Source organism: Narcine bancroftii, chromosome 3 (genome assembly GCF_036971445.1).
Source record: "Narcine bancroftii isolate sNarBan1 chromosome 3, sNarBan1.hap1, whole genome shotgun sequence".
NCBI classification, from domain to species: Eukaryota; Metazoa; Chordata; class Chondrichthyes; order Torpediniformes; family Narcinidae; genus Narcine; species Narcine bancroftii.
This window is the reverse complement of record NC_091471.1, coordinates 277297425-277316433: the sequence shown is the minus strand read 5'-3', so window position 1 is coordinate 277316433 and position 19009 is coordinate 277297425. Positions and strand designations below refer to the sequence as shown.

The 19009-nt window shown below is 41.6% G+C and overlaps 1 protein-coding gene across 3 annotated transcripts in view; it reads left to right on the top strand.

Moving 5' to 3' along the window:
- Positions 1–19009, top strand: part of e4f1 (E4F transcription factor 1) — a 74714-nt gene that overhangs the window by 38372 nt on the left and 17333 nt on the right. For 2 of the 3 annotated variants that reach the window (XM_069928212.1, XM_069928211.1), the window contains exons 10-12: positions 1970–2187; positions 2876–3074; positions 5525–5685. In XM_069928212.1, coding sequence (XP_069784313.1) covers positions 1970–2187; positions 2876–3074; positions 5525–5685 — 578 coding nt within the window. The remainder of the gene's footprint in view (positions 1–1969; positions 2188–2875; positions 3075–5524; positions 5686–19009) is intronic. The other variant, XM_069928213.1, reaches the window with a different exon arrangement.

Below are 19009 nucleotides of genomic sequence, written 5' to 3'. Positions count from 1 at the left end.
GATCGCCACATGGTTTCTTCCAACAACCCTAACTTTTTACAAGAGCAGGAAGAGGACCAGCTCTCCTTCACCAGCCAATTCCATATCATTGTTAGATGGCTCCTGGTCAAATTATGCTGTCTGTTTCCCTGGAAACTATTACTATGTTGATAAGAGACTTTGCAATCTCTGATTCTTGTTCTTGCTAACATTGCTTTTAACTTGGATTTACTTACTCCATGTTGAATGATTGATCTGGATCAGGATGTCTTCCCCCCTCCCCCATATTCCCTTCAAACATTTCACCTTTTGCTCTTCATCCATGTCACTGGTATGTGTCTCACCCATCCTTGGTGCATTTACTCTATTCCCCTCATAATTTTGTATACCTCTGTCATTCTCCCCTCATTCTTTGCTTCTGGGAATAAAGTCATAACCTGTTTAACCTTGTACCTCAGTTCCTCAAGACCCAGCAACATCCTAGTAAATCTTCTCCGGACTTTTTCAACCTTATTAATACCCTTCCTGTAGTTAGATGACCAATACTGCACACAATACTCCAAATTTGTTCTCACCAATGTCTTATACAATTTCACCATAACATCCCGACTCTTATAGTTAATACTTTGATTTATGAAGGCCAACATGGCAAAAAGCTCTTTTTACGTCTGTCCTATAAATCTGTCTCTGTGCTTTTCCAATCCTAGTCTTTTGTTCTCTCTAATTCTAATGACCTCAGAGCCTTTTGCCCTAGAATAGCTTGTCTCAACGTCTCTCTCTTCCACCTGTTTTTAAGCTAATTCTCAAAGCCCATCTCACTGGCTACGACCTGCAATGTCCTCATGCTGTTTAATGTCAGGTTTAATATTCAGTCTAGGATTCTTAACTACATTAAAAGTGCTATGTAAGTATAAAATGAAAAGAGAACATCCTGAGAATACTCAACAGGCAGCACTGCATCTGTGGGAAAAGAAACAGAATTTGCATTTCCGATTCCTCTTTGTCATCGCCTTCTTAAGATGGGTCTTCAACCTAAAACAATTTACTTCTCCCTCTCTTCCCACAGTTGCGGCCTAACCTGCTGAATACACCAGGCACCTCCTGATTCTGTTCCAGATTCCAGCATCTTCTTTTCACCATTATCACAAGTTAAGAGCAGGTTATCCAATAAAACTTTCTACTGCCCAGAATGAAATCTGATGCTCTGCCTGCTCCACCATAGCGGTTTATTGTTTTTGGTTGCCTATCACTGAGCAGATACTTCTCAGCATATCTGGTATCTGTTGAGCTTTATGGAATAAATGTTTAGACTGGGCAAATCTTGTGAGGAAACATTGGATAAGCGAGACTTTTATCCAATGGAACGTCAAAGAGTGAGAGAGGATGATTGAAATATAAACAGTCCTGCAGTTTCTTATCAGGTTGGATGTGAAAGAAGATTTTTCGAAGAGAATCCAGAAAGTTCAAATGTATAAAGAAATTACAGAAAAGAAAGAAATGTAAACCAACTGTGGAAATACAGAAAAATAAATATTCAGAAAGGAATAATGAGCAAAGTCAACGAGCTAGAGCCTTTGTTGTAAACTAAAGGGTCATCCATTGAAGAACGAGATGCGATGAAATTGTGCATTTGAAGCTCCCTTGTTTGAATTTTTAAGATATTTTGTTTTCAATAAGCAGAATTGTAAAAGTTGCCCCAAGAAGGCAAGAATGTGAAGGTGAGGATGCAATCATGTTGACCATCATTGCCTTCTTCTCCTAAGCCTGCATTGTGCATTTTCGAAAGGACCAGCATGTGTTCAGGACATTTTAACCTTGTGGCAAAAGTTGAATGTTACCTCGGACTAGCATGTCCTGAAGACTGGTCCTGGCCAAGATCACAAGCATGAAGCATTGTGCTGGAGTGCAAGCCACTATTATTTATGACTGTGTAGTGTGAGCCTGGTTTTCTGCAGAGATTGGTTGAGCCTAATGTGTTGCTACTTTTCAGGGTACAAGCCCCACAGGTGTGAGCTGTGTGAGAAGGAATTCATGACGGCGTACATTCTGAAGAAGCACCTGGAGTCACACTACAATGAGAGGCGCTTCAAGTGCGGGGAGTGTGGCAAACTTTACAAGAGCATTGCCCATGTGAAAGAGCACATGAGGGCACATTCAGATGACCGGCCGTACCCATGCCCAGTATGTGGGAAAAAATACAAGACCAAGGTCAGGAAGGATACAATGACAGGGCAAGCCTGCCACCATTCTTTATCTCTTCTAACCTGTTGTAAAGTATTTGTAGATTTTGAAATGTAGCCACTTTTATCCTGTAGGATTTGTAGCACATAATGTGTCTGCAGCAAGTACCCATGAACAGCATTGTGGAGACTGCCAGCTGTGAGCACTGTTGAAGGGGGCTAAATTGGATCAGGCACTGGAGAGACCATCTCTGGTCTTTGAATTGTTGCCAATAAGCATTGCAAGAACCTGACATCTCTTGCATAAATCAGTGTCTTTGGTAGCATCACGCTCCCTCAGATGTAAAGGTTGCATTTTCCGGGGGGTGAGGTGAATGGACCGTAGCCTTCATCTCTACTGTCTCAGTTCATGGTGAATGTTTCTGAAATCACGTGCTGCTCATCCGCTGGCATTTATTGAAATCGGCCATGGAGCATGCCTGGTTTCCACTCCTTTCTGGTTTTTGGCCATTCTTTCACAGTATCATTTTGATCAGATTGTAATGTACAGCTGCACACTTGGAATCTTGGTCTCTCTCAAACTCATTCCTGGTGGTCAAAACCAAATCACCATTCCTTACAATCTCACAGCTGACTTGTGTCTTCAGAAGTGTCTGTATTTGATTGAGGAAAGACCTTTACTACTTGATTCCTGATGGTCAGATGTGTGTTCCCAGAACGCGCAGCAAGTTCACTTGAGGACCCACTCTGAGAACAAGCCATTTGCGTGTGACTATTGTACCCGGGCGTTCCGAGAGAAGGGCTCCCTCATCCGACATGTGCGGCTCCACACCGGAGAGAAGCCATTTACCTGCTGTAAATGTGGCCGAGGCTTCGCAGAACACGGGACTCTCAATCGACATTTACGAGCCAAAGGTGTGTGGTATTGCTCCCCAGGAGCTCGTCCTGTATGTGTTCACGGTCCAATTTTCTTGAAGGAATTTAAAACATTTTTTAACTTTAGTTTTAGAGATAGGGTATAGTAACAGGCTCTTCCAGCTCACGAGTCGCGCTGCCCAAATACACCCCTGTGACCAATTAACCTTCTAACCCTGAGTGTCTTGGAATGTGGGAGGAAACCCGAACACCTGGTGGAAACCCACGTGGATATGGGGAGAACATACAAACTCCTTACAGACAGTGATGGATTCGAACCCTGATTGCTGGTTCTGTGCTAAACACTACACAGAGCCACCGGACACATTTTGAGTTCTACAATCCAGAACATGAACAGGCCCATTCAACAGCACACTGCAAACTTAACGGAAACCGTTGGATGTAACGTTGGATCTTGTAAATTCTGCACTTCACAGGAGTGTAACAAGGCAAACATTGACAAAAGAAGATACTAGAGTAGGTGGTCAAATGTTTGATCAGTAATGTTAAAGAATGTTGATGAAGGAGAGAGATTTGGGAGTATTAGGAAGATCATTCCAAAGCTGAAAGCCAAGACAGCTTAATTGTGAGTGGTTGAAACCCAATCAATTTGCTGAAAACTGATTTGGACATGAGAGATGAGAGAGGGGAATAAATAAAAACACAAAGCTGGAGAAACCCAGCAGGTCAAACACTGTACTTTATAGAGAAAAGATAGAGCTGCCTAACTAACATTTCAGGCTTGAGCCGTTCATCAAGGTATGGATAAGAGTGGGGATAAATAGTATGTACACTTTACCAGAGTACCTGCTGTATCTGGTCCTTTTGCCTAAACACTGCTAATGACGTGAAATTACGTCTCACTGTAAGAATGATGGGCTGAGAATTTATTGTCATTTTGCAAATACGATTACAAATGATTCTTCACTATTATCAGGGAAAGCAAAGGGGTTGAAATCTGTTTTGGTAAGAGGTATTGACTTGAACTGTTGCTGTTTCTCCTTCCTCAGGTACTGCTTGATTTGCTGAATATTCTCAGTATTTTATGGTTTTATATTAGAATTTATTGTCACGAAATTCATTGTTTTGTGACAGAATCATAGTTCCATCTTACAAAATAAAGAAAAGGTTAAGAACACGTTGAAGTGTGGCAGTGTCTGTGGTTCATTCAGGAATTTGATGGCAGCGGGGAAGAAGCTGTCCTTGTGCTGCTGAGTGCTTGCCTTTAGGCTCCTGTACCTATTCCCTGATGGTAGCAGAGTAAAGAGGGCGTGGCCTGTATGGTGGGGGTCTTTGAGGATAGAGGCTGCTTTCTTAAGACACCGCCATTTGCAGATGATCTTGATGGAGTAAAGTCTGGTGCCTGTGATGCCGCAAGCAGATTTAACACCCCCCCCCCACCCCCCCGGAGTTTTTTTCTGTCTGGAGCGTTGGCACCTCTATTCCAGACAGTAATGCAACCTGCCAGAATGCTCGCCTCAGTACACCTGTAGAAGTTTTCTTTGGTGACGTACACTATCGAGGATATTGGGGATCCCATAGGGGAAATTGACAGATTTAATTAGTAGATTAGATTTCAGATTTATTGTCAGAGTACTTGTATGATATCACGTACCATCCTGTGATTCTTTTTCCTGCGGGCAAGCCAGAATTATCACTAATTAGTAGTGCAGAAAAAAACTGACTCAATGTACATGTAAAAAAGTAAACAAACTGTGCAATACAGAGATGGAAAAGAGTGCACAAGTGCGAGTCCTTAAACGAGTCCCTGATTGAGTTTGTCGTTGAGGAGTCTGATGGTGGAGGGGGAGCAGCTGTTCCTGAACCTGGTGGTCCGAGTCTTGAGGCACCTACACCTCTTTCCTGACGGCAGCAGTGATATTCATCCTGGGAGATATGAAGCCTGTCACTTTGTATTGAAAGAAATTCTATATTTGCTATGTTCTGTAAGCATACTTTAGTATCACAAGCACATAAAAGCCATCTGTTAGTACTGATGTGGAATGCAGAAAGGCCGAGATTGCGTAAATTTGGTTTTTACAGAGGATGAAAGGGTAAAACTGCACAATGTTTAAAGGATTTGATGTCATCGAGAGTTAGAGCACAGAAACGGGTCCTTTGCTGCAAACTGAAAGAGTGAACCTGTTTTCTGTGGGGTAAGTTCAGAATAAATGGGTGACTCCTTTAAATTTGAGCTGCTCAGATGTCTAGAAACTAGATCATGCCAGGCAGCACTTCAAGAATTAATAATAGAAATGTTGAACACTTTTTTTCTCTTCAGAAAACTGGGGATTAATCAGTTGTAAATTTCAACACTGACAGTGGTAGTTTTTGTTAAGACTGTTAAAATTTATGAAATTATTTAAACTGAAATTGGCCGCTGAATGGACAAGTTTTTTTGTTGTCTTGTATAATCAGTCTGAAGCTAATTGTTTCTCTTCTCTCTGGAGGCGGTTGTCATGTTGGATGTAAAGAGCTCGATCAGGTGGAGGTGTCAGCTGGTTGCCAACCAGGTGATAGCATTGCTACAGCCATCATCACTGATGACCCTCATACGGTACTGGTGGAGTTCTCCTCAATGGTGGCAGACACCCAGGAATATATTATTAAGGTACCTGTGACACTTGCAGCATCAGAAATCATGGTTGCAGCACATTTCTGACGGATGGTAATTGTTTTCCACCAAGTGTGCTTAAACATGATATTGCAGGGTACTTTGGTGCATGAGAGCACAGTGACCAATGTTGGGGTAGCAGTTGTGTGTATCTGTAAACAGTGTGATTTCTTGGAGACATCGAGTTAGAGTACAGTACGGAAACCAAGGTGTCTTCCATTTGGCTGCAATTGGCCCATTTTCCTCTAAACCTTTCTTCTTAATCATGTCCAAATGTCTTTTAAACATTGTAGTTGAGCCCATCTCAACCATGTCCTCTGGCAGCTCGTTCCATCTAATCAAGTGTAAGGATAAGCCAGGGAACTGCAGGCCAATGAGTTTAATGACAGTCGCAGGTAAGTTACCGCAGAGGATTCTGCAAGACCAGATCTACAGGCATTTGGAAAGGAAGGGACTTCTTAGGCTGGGCAGCATGGTTTTGTGCATGGGAAATAGTGTCTCACTAATTTGATAGGTTCTTTAAAGAGGAGATTAGGAAGATTGATGGGGGTAAGGTGGTAGACATTGTCAAAAGCCTTGCTGAAGTCCAGGTAGACAATGTCTCCTATGGTAGAATGGTGTGCAAGTTGAGTTGGCTAATTAGGTATAGAATTGCATTGATAGAAGGCGGAGGGCAATGCTGCAGGGTTGTTTTTCAGACTGGAGACCTGTGACCAGTGGTGTGCTGCAGAGATTGGTGCTGCGTTCATTGTTGTGCATTATAAAAGTAGAAATAGGCCATTCAGCCCTTCAAGTCTGCCCCACCATTTAATCATGAGCTGATCTATTTTCCCATAGCCCCACTGCCTGGCCTTCTCCCCATAATACTTGATGCCCTGGCTAATCAAGAACCTGTCAACCTCTGCCTTAAGTATACCCAGTGACTTGACCTCTGCAACCACCTTTGGCGACAAATTTCACAGATTCACCACCCTCTGGCTAAAGAAATTGCTCCACATTTCTGTTCTCAGTGGATGCCCTTCAGTCCTGAAGTTTTGGCCTATTGTCCTAGATGTAGAAACAATCTTCCTACATCTACTCTGTCCATGCCTTTCAACATTTGATATGCACAACCTTTCTTAAAGGAGGAGGCCCGAACTGCTCCCAATACTGCACGTGAGCTCTCACCAGTGCCTGATAAAGCCTCAACATCTCATCCCTGCTCTTGTATTTTATTCCTCTTGAAATGAATGCCAGCATTGCATTTGCCTTCTTCACCAACAGGCAAATTTACCTTCAGGCCATCCTGCAAAAGTTCTCTCGGGTCCCTTTGCATCTCGCGATTTTCAATTTTCTCTCCATTTAAAAATAGTCTCTGCCATTTGCTTCTTCTATCAAGATGCACTTCGACCATACACTTTCTGATATTGCATTTCATTTACCACTTCTGTCATTCTTCTAATCTGAATTCTTTTTCATCCTCTCCATTTCAACATTTCCCTCATATCATCTGTAAATTTGGCCACAAGGCCATTCATTGTATAATCTATTCTAAATCATTGATATGCAAAGCTCAGAAGCGGCCCCATCACTGACCTCTGTGGAACCCCACTAGCAACTAACTGGCAGCCAACCAGAACAAAATCCTTGTATTCCAACTCTCTGCTTTATGGCAATTAACCAATGCGTTACCCTTGCTAGTATGTTTCCTGTTAGACCCTGGACTCTTATGTCAATAAGTATCCTCATGTATAGCATCTTGTTAAAGGCCTTCTGAAAATCCAAATACACAATATCCACTGGATATCTCCTATCTAGCTGCCTTGTCACCACTTCAAAGAAGTCCAACAGATTGGTCAAGCAAGATTTTCCCTTAAAGAATCCATTCTGGCTTTGGCCTATCCTGTCATGTGCCTCCAAGTACTCCATAACGTCATCCTTGACAATCGACTCCAACATCTTCCCCATCACTGATGTCAGGCTAACCGGTCTATAATTTCCTTTCATCTGCCTCCCTCCCTTCTTGAATAGTGGGGTGAGATTTGCAATTTTTCCAGTCTTCCGGGACCGTATCAGAATCTTGATTCCTGAAAGATCATTAGAAATATCTCCACAATCTACTGTTTCTTCTTTTAGAACCCAAGGCTGCCATGCATCTGGAGGCTTAACCACCCACAGACCATTCAGCTTTTTGAACACCATCTCCCTTGAAATAGTAACTGCACTCACTCCCCTTCCCTGACACCCTTCGACATCCGGCACACCGACAATGTCTTCCACAGTGAAGGCCGATGCAAAATGCTCATTTACTTCCTCCACCATCTCCTTATCTCCCGTGATCATTTCTCCAGTGTCATTTTCTAATGAACCTACATCTACTCTCTCTCTCTCTCTATATATATATATATCTATCTATATATATAAATATCTATATAGATATATAGATATTTATATAGATATCTATCTATATAGATAGATATCTATATAGATAGATCTATATAGATTGATATATATATATTCTAATGAACCTACATCTACTCTCTCTCTCTCTCTATATATTTATATATATAGATAGATAGATATTTATATAGATAGATATTTATATAGATAGATTTCTATATAGATAGATATCTATATAGATAGATATTTATATAGATAGATATCTATAGATATAGATTGATATATATATATATATATATTCTAATGGACCTACATCTACTCTCTCTCTTTTTACTAGCCTACTTTCATACTTCATCTATTCCCTTATGATTATTTTTGTTACTTTCTGTAAATTAAAAAACTTCCTAATCCTCTATTTTCCCACTAATTTTTGCTTCTTTGTATGCCCTCTCTTTTGATTTTATGTTGGCTTTGACTTGTCAGCCACATTTTTTCCATTTGAATATTTCCCCTTTTTTGGCCTGTATTTATCCTGCACCCTCCCCATTTTTTGCAGAAATTCCGTCCATTGCTGATCTACCGTCTTCCCTTCTAATTCTCCCTTCCAATCTACTTTGACTAATTCCCCCATTCCACTGAAACACCAACAGATCTGACCTTCATTTGTCCTTGTTAAATATCAAACTGAACTCGATCACATTGTGATCATGGTCTCCTCATGGTTCCTTTACTCTAAGCACTGCTGGTGCATTAAACAACATCCAGTGTAGTACAGGTGATCCACTCGTGGGCTCATCAACAATCTGCTCTAGAAAGCCACCTCATAATTTTCTTTTTATATTTTATTTTAGTTTTCACAGACTTACAAAATCCAGTAAACAAAGCCATTCATGTACATTTGTCCCAACCACCCCTTCCCCCAGCGAATGCTTTCTAAAAATTTACCTGGATCCCACTCATCATGGGGCTCACCACCCCTATCGAGACCTGTAATGAAAAGAAATCACAATGGCCACGCTGTTCAAAGAAAACACTATAAAGAAAGGAAAAAAAAACTCGAAATAAAAAGGAAACTGAGGACCTGAAAAGAAAAGGGCAGGTGCCTCGTCCGCGTCAAGTCCTATTTCCGTCATCAAACCTCTGGCCATACTGGGATCATTTAATCTTATTCCTATTTAAAGGGGGGAATCAATCTATCTGAGAACCAATGTACTGCAATTAAGGTTCCACACTCTACCAACTGTGTCATGTTTCCTCCGTAGTTTGTTATTAATTTTCTCCAGGGAAATTCAACTCTGCACTTACATATTCCATCGTGTGGTATTTTCTGGCAGTCGGACTTTCACAAAACTGCCATACGTGTCCTGGCTACCGCCAAAGCTACCTTCACAAATGAAAGTTGGAATTTAGTCAGTCTCAACTGCACTTCTCCAATATCCCCCAAGAATAACAGCTCCGGGTCCTGTGGAAAATCCACTCATAATTTTTTTTAGAATATCCCCTAGGTCTTCCAAAACCGGTCTCACCTTTGAGTACAGGCAGGTAGAGTGGATGAAAGTTCCCACCTCCACACCACATCTAAAACATATTTCTGAAATCTCCGACTTTGATCTGTGTAGTTTCTGAGGTGATCTCATAAATATTCTTCACATTCTCTCATTTGAGATCCATTCCCAACCTGGTATTCCCATGTTAGAATCCCCCATGATGACCATAATATTGGCCTTCTGACACACCTTTTTTATTTGTTGTTGTAATTTGTTATCCTTATACTGGCTGTTTATCTTTGTCATTTCTTAACTCAACCCACAATGATTCTATAATCTTCTGATCCTATGTCACCTCTTTAATGTTGTTCCTGACCAACAGCGTCACACTACCCCCTCTGCTTACCTGCCTATTCTACTGATACACTGGACATTCAGCTCCCAATAACATCCATCCTTCAGCCATGACTCCGTGATGGCTAAAACAACATTCACTGCTTTCCATTAAACCTGTTCGCCTTCTCCATTTCCTGCCTTTACCCCCCCTCCCCCTCAGTCCTACTGCCCCCTCCCTCCCTTCTCCACCTATCATCTCCTTCCCTGTCATCCCCCTTCCCCCTCCTCCTCTTTAATTCTGATTCTTACTGGCATTTTCTCATACTTTGATGAAGGGCTCAAGCCCGAAACGTTGGTTATCTCTGCTTTTGCTGCATTAAGGACCCCGTTTGACCTGCTGAATCTCTCCAGCATTTTGTGTTTTTACATAAAGGACCCCGTTTGACCTGCTGAATCTCTTCAGCATTTTGTGTTTTTACATAAAGGACCCTGTTTGACCTGCTGAATCTCTCCAGTATTTTGTGTTTTTACATAAAGGACCCCGTTTGACCTGCTGAATCTCTCCAGCATTTTGTGTTTTTACATTAAGGACCCTGTTTGACCTGCTGAATCTCTCCAGCATTTTGTGTTTTTACATTAAGGACCCTGTTTGACCTGCTGAATCTCTCCAGTATTTTGTGTTTTTACATAAAGGACCCCGTTTGACCTGCTGAATCTCTCCAGCATTTTGTGTTTTTACATAAAGGACCCTGTTTGACCTGCTGAATCTCTCCAGTATTTTGTGTTTTTACATAAAGGACCCTGTTTGACCTGCTGAATCTCTCCAGTATTTTGTGTTTTTACATAAAGGACCCCGTTTGACCTGCTGAATCTCTCCAGCATTTTGTGTTTTTACATTAAGGACCCTGTTTGACCTGCTGAATCTCTCCAGCATTTTGTGTTTTTACATAAAGGACCCTGTTTGACCTGCTGAATCTCTCCAGCATTTTGTGTTTTTACATAAAGGACAGCGTTTGACCTGCTGAATCTCTCCAGCATTTTGTGTTTTTACATAAAGGACCCTGTTTGACCTGCTGAATCTCTCCAGCATTTTGTGTTTTTACATAAAGGACCCTGTTTGACCTGCTGAATCTCTCCAGCATTTTGTGTTTTTACATAAAGGACAGCGTTTGACCTGCTGAATCTCTCCAGCATTTTGTGTTTTTACATAAAGGACCCCGTTTGACCTGCTGAATCACTCCAGCATTTTGTGTTTTTACATAAAGGACCCCGTTTGACCTGCTGAATCTCTCCAGCATTTTGTGTTTTTACATAAAGGACCCCGTTTGACCTGCTGAATCTCTCCAGCATTTTGTGTTTTTACATAAAGGACCCTGTTTGACCTGCTGAATCTCTCCAGTATTTTGTGTTTTTACATAAAGGACCCCGTTTGACCTGCTGAATCTCTCCAGCATTTTGTGTTTTTACATTAAGGACCCTGTTTGACCTGCTGAATCTCTCCAGCATTTTGTGTTTTTACATAAAGGACCCCGTTTGACCTGCTGAATCTCTCCAGCATTTTGTGTTTTTACATTAAGGACCCTGTTTGACCTGCTGAATCTCTCCAGCATTTTGTGTTTTTACATAAAGGACCCCGTTTGACCTGCTGAATCTCTCCAGCATTTTGTGTTTTTACATTAAGGACCCTGTTTGACCTGCTGAATCTCTCCAGCATTTTGTGTTTTTACATAAAGGACCCCGTTTGACCTGCTGAATCTCTCCAGCATTTTGTGTTTTTACATTAAGGACCCTGTTTGACCTGCTGAATCTCTCCAGTATTTTGTGTTTTTACATAAAGGACCCCGTTTGACCTGCTGAATCTCTCCAGCATTTTGTGTTTTTACATTAAGGACCCTGTTTGACCTGCTGAATCTCTCCAGCATTTTGTGTTTTTACATAAAGGACCCTGTTTGACCTGCTGAATCTCTCCAGCATTTTGTGTTTTTACATTAAGGACCCTGTTTGACCTGCTGAATCTCTCCAGCATGTGTGTTTTTACATTAAGGACCCCGTTTGACCTGCTGAATCTCTCCAGCATTTTGTGTTTTTACATAAAGGACCCTGTTTGACCTGCTGAATCTCTCCAGCATGTGTGTTTTTACATTAAGGACCCCGTTTGACCTGCTGAATCTCTCCAGCATTTTGTGTTTTTACATAAAGGACCCCGTTTGACCTGCTGAATATCTCCAGCATTTTGTGTTTTTACATAATGGACTTCGTTTGACCTGCTGAATCTCTCCAGCATTTTGTGTTTTTACATAAAGGACAGCGTTTGACCTGCTGAATCTCTCCAGCATTTTGTGTTTTTACATAAAGGACCCTGTTTGACCTGCTGAATCTCTCCAGCATTTTGTGTTTTTACATAAAGGACAGCGTTTGACCTGCTGAATCTCTCCAGCATTTTGTGTTTTTACATAAAGGACCCCGTTTGACCTGCTGAATCTCTCCAGCATTTTGTGTTTTTACATAAAGGACCCCGTTTGACCTGCTGAATCACTCCAGCATTTTGTGTTTTTACATAAAGGACCCCGTTTGACCTGCTGAATCTCTCCAGCATTTTGTGTTTTTACATAAAGGACAGCGTTTGACCTGCTGAATCTCTCCAGCATTTTGTGTTTTTACATAAAGGACCCCGTTTGACCTGCTGAATCTCTCCAGCATTTTGTGTTTTTACATAAAGGACCCCGTTTGACCTGCTGAATCTCTCCAGCATTTTGTGTTTTTACATAAAGGACCCCGTTTGACCTGCTGAATCTCTCCAGCATGTGTGTTTTTACATAAAGGACAGCGTTTGACCTGCTGAATCTCTCCAGCATTTTGTGTTTTTACATAAAGGACCCTGTTTGACGTGCTGAATCTCTCCAGCATTTTGTGTTTTTACATAAAGGAGGACCCCGTTTGACCTGCTGAATCTCTCCAGCATTTTGTGTTTTTACATAAAGGACAGCGTTTGACCTGCTGAATCTCTCCAGCATTTTGTGTTTTTACATAAAGGACCCTGTTTGACCTGCTGAATCTCTCCAGTATGTGTGTTTTTACATAAAGGACCCCGTTTGACCTGCTGAATCTCTCCAGCATTTTGTGTTTTTACATTAAGGACCCTGTTTGACCTGCTGAATCTCTCCAGCATTTTGTGTTTTTACATAAAGGACAGCGTTTGACCTGCTGAATCTCTCCAGCATTTTGTGTTTTTACATAAAGGACCCTGTTTGACCTGCTGAATCTCTCCAGCATTTTGTGTTTTTACATAAAGGACCCTGTTTGACCTGCTGAATCTCTCCAGCATTTTGTGTTTTTACATAAAGGACAGCGTTTGACCTGCTGAATCTCTCCAGCATTTTGTGTTTTTACATAAAGGACCCCGTTTGACCTGCTGAATCTCTCCAGCATTTTGTGTTTTTACATAAAGGACCCCATTTGACCTGCTGAATCTCTCCAGCATGTGTGTTTTTACATAAAGGACCCTGTTTGACCTGCTGAATCTCTCCAGCATTTTGTGTTTTTACATAAAGGACAGCGTTTGACCTGCTGAATCTCTCCAGCATTTTGTGTTTTTACATAAAGGACCCCGTTTGACCTGCTGAATCTCTCCAGCATTTTGTGTTTTTACATAAAGGACCCCGTTTGACCTGCTGAATCTCTCCAGCATTTTGTGTTTTTACATAAAGGACCCCGTTTGACCTGCTGAATCTCTCCAGCATGTGTGTTTTTACATAAAGGACCCTGTTTGACCTGCTGAATCTCTCCAGCATTTTGTGTTTTTACATAAAGGACCCTGTTTGACCTGCTGAATCTCTCCAGCATTTTGTGTTTTTACATAAAGGACAGCGTTTGACCCGCTGAATCTCTCCAGCATGTGTGTTTTTACATAAAGGACCCTGTTTGACCTGCTGAATCTCTCCAGCATTTTGTGTTTTTACATAAAGGACCCCGTTTGACCTGCTGAATCTCTCCAGCATTTTGTGTTTTTACATAAAGGACAGCGTTTGACCCGCTGAATCTCTCCAGCATTTTGTGTTTTTACATAAAGGACCCCGTTTGACCTGCTGAATCTCTCCTGAATTTTGTGTTTTTACATGAAGGACCCCGTTTGACCTGCTGAATCTCTCCAGCATTTTGTGTTTTTACATAAAGGACAGCGTTTGACCTGCTGAATCTCTCCAGCATTTTGTGTTTTTACATAAAGGACCCCGTTTGACCTGCTGAATCTCTCCAGCATTTTGTGTTTTTACATAAAGGACCCCGTTTGACCTGCTGAATCTCTCCAGCATTTTGTGTTTTTACATAAAGGACCCCGTTTGACCTGCTGAATCTCTCCAGCATGTGTGTTTTTACATAAAGGACCCTGTTTGACCTGCTGAATCTCTCCAGCATTTTGTGTTTTTACATAAAGGACCCCGTTTGACCTGCTGAATCTCTCCAGCATTTTGTGTTTTTACATAAAGGACAGCGTTTGACCCGCTGAATCTCTCCAGCATTTTGTGTTTTTACATAAAGGACCCTGTTTGACGTGCTGAATCTCTCCTGAATTTTGTGTTTTTACATAAAGGACCCCGTTTGACCTGCTGAATCTCTCCAGCATTTTGTGTTTTTACATAAAGGACAGCGTTTGACCTGCTGAATCTCTCCAGCATTTTGTGTTTTTACATAAAGGACCCTGTTTGACGTGCTGAATCTCTCCTGAATTTTGTGTTTTTACATAAAGGACCCCGTTTGACCTGCTGAATCTCTCCAGCATTTTGTGTTTTTACATAAAGGACAGCGTTTGACCTGCTGAATCTCTCCAGCATTTTGTGTTTTTACATAAAGGACCCTGTTTGACCTGCTGAATCTCTGCAGCATTTTGTGTTTTTACATAAAGGACCCCGTTTGACCTGCTGAATCTCTCCAGCATTTTGTGTTTTTACATAAAGGACAGCGTTTGACCTGCTGAATCTCTCCAGCATTTTGTGTTTTTACATAAAGGACCCCGTTTGACCTGCTGAATCTCTCCAGCATGTGTGTTTTTACATAAAGGACCCTGTTTGACCTGCTGAATCTCTCCAGCATTTTGTGTTTTTACATAAAGGACCCCGTTTGACCTGCTGAATCTCTCCAGCATGTGTGTTTTAACATAAAGGACCCTGTTTGACCTGCTGAATCTCTCCAGCATTTTGTGTTTTTACATAAAGGACAGCGTTTGACCTGCTGAATCTCTCCAGCATGTGTGTTTTTACATAAAGGACCCTGTTTGACCTGCTGAATCTCTCCAGCATGTGTGTTTTTACATAAAGGACCCCGTTTGACCTGCTGAATCTCTCCAGCATGTGTGTTTTTACATAAAGGACCCTGTTTGACCTGCTGAATCTCTCCAGCATTTTGTGTTTTTACATAAAGGACAGCGTTTGACCTGCTGAATCTCTCCAGCATTTTGTGTTTTTACATAAAGGACCCCGTTTGACCTGCTGAATCTCTCCAGCATTTTGTGTTTTTACATAAAGGACCCCGTTTGACCTGCTGAATCACTCCAGCATTTTGTGTTTTTACATAAAGGACCCCGTTTGACCTGCTGAATCTCTCCAGCATTTTGTGTTTTTACATAAAGGACAGCGTTTGACCTGCTGAATCTCTCCAGCATTTTGTGTTTTTACATAAAGGACCCCGTTTGACCTGCTGAATCTCTCCAGCATTTTGTGTTTTTACATAAAGGACCCCGTTTGACCTGCTGAATCTCTCCAGCATTTTGTGTTTTTACATAAAGGACCCCGTTTGACCTGCTGAATCTCTCCAGCATGTGTGTTTTTACATAAAGGACAGCGTTTGACCTGCTGAATCTCTCCAGCATTTTGTGTTTTTACATAAAGGACCCTGTTTGACGTGCTGAATCTCTCCAGCATTTTGTGTTTTTACATAAAGGAGGACCCCGTTTGACCTGCTGAATCTCTCCAGCATTTTGTGTTTTTACATAAAGGACAGCGTTTGACCTGCTGAATCTCTCCAGCATTTTGTGTTTTTACATAAAGGACCCTGTTTGACCTGCTGAATCTCTCCAGTATGTGTGTTTTTACATAAAGGACCCCGTTTGACCTGCTGAATCTCTCCAGCATTTTGTGTTTTTACATTAAGGACCCTGTTTGACCTGCTGAATCTCTCCAGCATTTTGTGTTTTTACATAAAGGACAGCGTTTGACCTGCTGAATCTCTCCAGCATTTTGTGTTTTTACATAAAGGACCCTGTTTGACCTGCTGAATCTCTCCAGCATTTTGTGTTTTTACATAAAGGACCCTGTTTGACCTGCTGAATCTCTCCAGCATTTTGTGTTTTTACATAAAGGACAGCGTTTGACCTGCTGAATCTCTCCAGCATTTTGTGTTTTTACATAAAGGACCCCGTTTGACCTGCTGAATCTCTCCAGCATTTTGTGTTTTTACATAAAGGACCCCATTTGACCTGCTGAATCTCTCCAGCATGTGTGTTTTTACATAAAGGACCCTGTTTGACCTGCTGAATCTCTCCAGCATTTTGTGTTTTTACATAAAGGACAGCGTTTGACCTGCTGAATCTCTCCAGCATTTTGTGTTTTTACATAAAGGACCCCGTTTGACCTGCTGAATCTCTCCAGCATTTTGTGTTTTTACATAAAGGACCCCGTTTGACCTGCTGAATCTCTCCAGCATTTTGTGTTTTTACATAAAGGACCCCGTTTGACCTGCTGAATCTCTCCAGCATGTGTGTTTTTACATAAAGGACCCTGTTTGACCTGCTGAATCTCTCCAGCATTTTGTGTTTTTACATAAAGGACCCTGTTTGACCTGCTGAATCTCTCCAGCATTTTGTGTTTTTACATAAAGGACAGCGTTTGACCCGCTGAATCTCTCCAGCATGTGTGTTTTTACATAAAGGACCCTGTTTGACCTGCTGAATCTCTCCAGCATTTTGTGTTTTTACATAAAGGACCCCGTTTGACCTGCTGAATCTCTCCAGCATTTTGTGTTTTTACATAAAGGACAGCGTTTGACCCGCTGAATCTCTCCAGCATTTTGTGTTTTTACATAAAGGACCCCGTTTGACCTGCTGAATCTCTCCTGAATTTTGTGTTTTTACATGAAGGACCCCGTTTGACCTGCTGAATCTCTCCAGCATTTTGTGTTTTTACATAAAGGACAGCGTTTGACCTGCTGAATCTCTCCAGCATTTTGTGTTTTTACATAAAGGACCCCGTTTGACCTGCTGAATCTCTCCAGCATTTTGTGTTTTTACATAAAGGACCCCGTTTGACCTGCTGAATCTCTCCAGCATTTTGTGTTTTTACATAAAGGACCCCGTTTGACCTGCTGAATCTCTCCAGCATGTGTGTTTTTACATAAAGGACCCTGTTTGACCTGCTGAATCTCTCCAGCATTTTGTGTTTTTACATAAAGGACCCCGTTTGACCTGCTGAATCTCTCCAGCATTTTGTGTTTTTACATAAAGGACAGCGTTTGACCCGCTGAATCTCTCCAGCATTTTGTGTTTTTACATAAAGGACCCTGTTTGACGTGCTGAATCTCTCCTGAATTTTGTGTTTTTACATAAAGGACCCCGTTTGACCTGCTGAATCTCTCCAGCATTTTGTGTTTTTACATAAAGGACAGCGTTTGACCTGCTGAATCTCTCCAGCATTTTGTGTTTTTACATAAAGGACCCTGTTTGACGTGCTGAATCTCTCCTGAATTTTGTGTTTTTACATAAAGGACCCCGTTTGACCTGCTGAATCTCTCCAGCATTTTGTGTTTTTACATAAAGGACAGCGTTTGACCTGCTGAATCTCTCCAGCATTTTGTGTTTTTACATAAAGGACCCTGTTTGACCTGCTGAATCTCTGCAGCATTTTGTGTTTTTACATAAAGGACCCCGTTTGACCTGCTGAATCTCTCCAGCATTTTGTGTTTTTACATAAAGGACAGCGTTTGACCTGCTGAATCTCTCCAGCATTTTGTGTTTTTACATAAAGGACCCCGTTTGACCTGCTGAATCTCTCCAGCATGTGTGTTTTTACATAAAGGACCCTGTTTGACCTGCTGAATCTCTCCAGCATTTTGTGTTTTTACATAAAGGACCCCGTTTGACCTGCTGAATCTCTCCAGCATGTGTGTTTTAACATAAAGGACCCTGTTTGACCTGCTGAATCTCTCCAGCATTTTGTGTTTTTACATAAAGGACAGCGTTTGACCTGCTGAATCTCTCCAGCATGTGTGTTTTTACATAAAGGACCCTGTTTGACCTGCTGAATCTCTCCAGCATGTGTGTTTTTACATAAAGGACCCCGTTTGACCTGCTGAATCTCTCCAGCATGTGTGTTTTTACATAAAGGACCCCGTTTGACCTGCTGAATCTCTCCAGCATTTTGTGTTTTTACATAAAGGACACCGTTTGACCTGCTGAATCTCTTCAGCATTTTGTGTTTTTACATAAAGGACAGCGTTTTACCTGCTGAATCTCTGCTGCATTTTGTGTTTTTACATAAAGGACCCCGTTTGACCTGCTGAATCTCTCCAGCATTTTGTGTTTTTACATAAAGGACCCCGTTTGACCTGCTGAATCTCTCCAGCATTTTGTGTTTTTACATAAAGGACCCCGTTTGACCTGCTGAATCTCTCCAGCATTTTGTGTTTTTACATAAAGGACCCCGTTTGACCTGCTGAATCTCTCCAGCATGTGTGTTTTTACATAAAGGACCCCGTTTGACCTGCTGAATCTCTCCAGCATTTTGTGTTTTTACATAAAGGACCCCGTTTGACCTGCTGAATCTCTCCAGCATTTTGTGTTTTTACATAAAGGACCCTGTTTGACCTGCTGAACCTCTCCAGCATTTTGTGTTTTTACATAAAGGACAGCGTTTGACCTGCTGAATCTCTCCAGCATTTTGTGTTTTTACATAAAGGACCCTGTTTGACCTGCTGAATCTCTCCAGCATTTTGTGTTTTTACATAAAGGACCCCGTTTGACCTGCTGAATCTCTCCAGCATTTTGTGTTTTTACATTAAGGACCCTGTTTGATCTGCTGAATCTCTCCAGCATTTTGTGTTTTTACATTAAGGACCCCGTTTGACCTGCTGAA